The 876-nt window shown below is 51.1% G+C and overlaps 1 protein-coding gene across 1 annotated transcript in view; it reads left to right on the forward strand.

Annotated features, from left to right (window-relative positions):
• Window positions 1–453: 453 nt before the first annotated feature.
• The window catches only part of ABCG4 (ATP binding cassette subfamily G member 4), a gene marked incomplete at its 5' end in the record, with an annotated part of 15,357 nt that continues 14,934 nt past the window's right edge, over window positions 454–876 (forward strand). Inside the window, one exon of the mRNA XM_015416573.1 lies at window positions 454–661. Coding sequence (XP_015272059.1) covers window positions 454–661 — 208 coding nt within the window. The remainder of the gene's footprint in view (window positions 662–876) is intronic.

The raw sequence follows: 876 nt of genomic DNA on the forward strand, positions 1-876 counted from the left end.
CCTTCCTTCTTTCCTTCTCTTTCTTTCCCTCTTTCCTCTCCCTCCTTCTTTCCTTCTCTTTCTTTCTCTCCTTCCTTTCTGCACAGATCTGTGCATTCCCTCCCCCCCAGCTAGCATTCCAAAACAGTCCAGTGGCACCTTTAAGGCCAAGGTTTATTCAGGTACAAGCTCTCCCTTTTCTGTGAGGGCAGATCTGCCCGTTTCCCCCCCCCCCAATAGCTAGCAATCCAAAACAGTCCAGTGGAGACTGAGCGGTGGGTGTTGCCTTCTGACACACTTCTGGTGATGTCAGGGGGCATGGCATATGCAAATGAGTTATGCTAATGAGGTATGCAAATGAGCTCCTGCACCTCTTTTTCTGTGACCCCTTGGTCAGCAGCAATCTGCCCATTGCCCATGTTAAGATTTCAGCCGTTCTGTTCTGCTCGGGAGGTGAACTGCTCTGCTCAGCAGGGGGAACGAATTAGAGGGGACATTGCTCTCCACCCTTGCCTTTTGCTCTCTGACCCGGCATTTCTTCTCGCCAACTTTCCGCAGCGGACTGGACAGCTCCTCTTGCTTCCAGGTGGTCTCCCTCTTGAAGTCTCTGGCTCAAGGCGGCCGGACCATCATCTGCACCATCCACCAGCCCAGCGCTAAACTCTTTGAGAAGTTTGACAAGGTGAGACGTTTATAAGATTGTGCATGGGATAGAGCAGGCAGAGGAAGAAGTACTTTTCTCCCTTTCTCACAATGCAAGAACTCTCGTGGGGCACTCCATGCAATGGCTGAGCAGTGCAGTTAGAACGGATAAAAGGAAGTCCTTCTTCACCCAAAGAGTGATTAACATGTGGAATTCACTACCACAGGAGGTGGTGGCAGCTACAAGCATGGACG

The sequence above is a fragment of the Gekko japonicus genome, unplaced genomic scaffold, assembly GCF_001447785.1.
Source record: "Gekko japonicus isolate JY-2015 unplaced genomic scaffold, Gekko_japonicus_V1.1 scaffold3718, whole genome shotgun sequence".
Lineage (NCBI taxonomy): Eukaryota > Metazoa > Chordata > Lepidosauria > Squamata > Gekkonidae > Gekko > Gekko japonicus.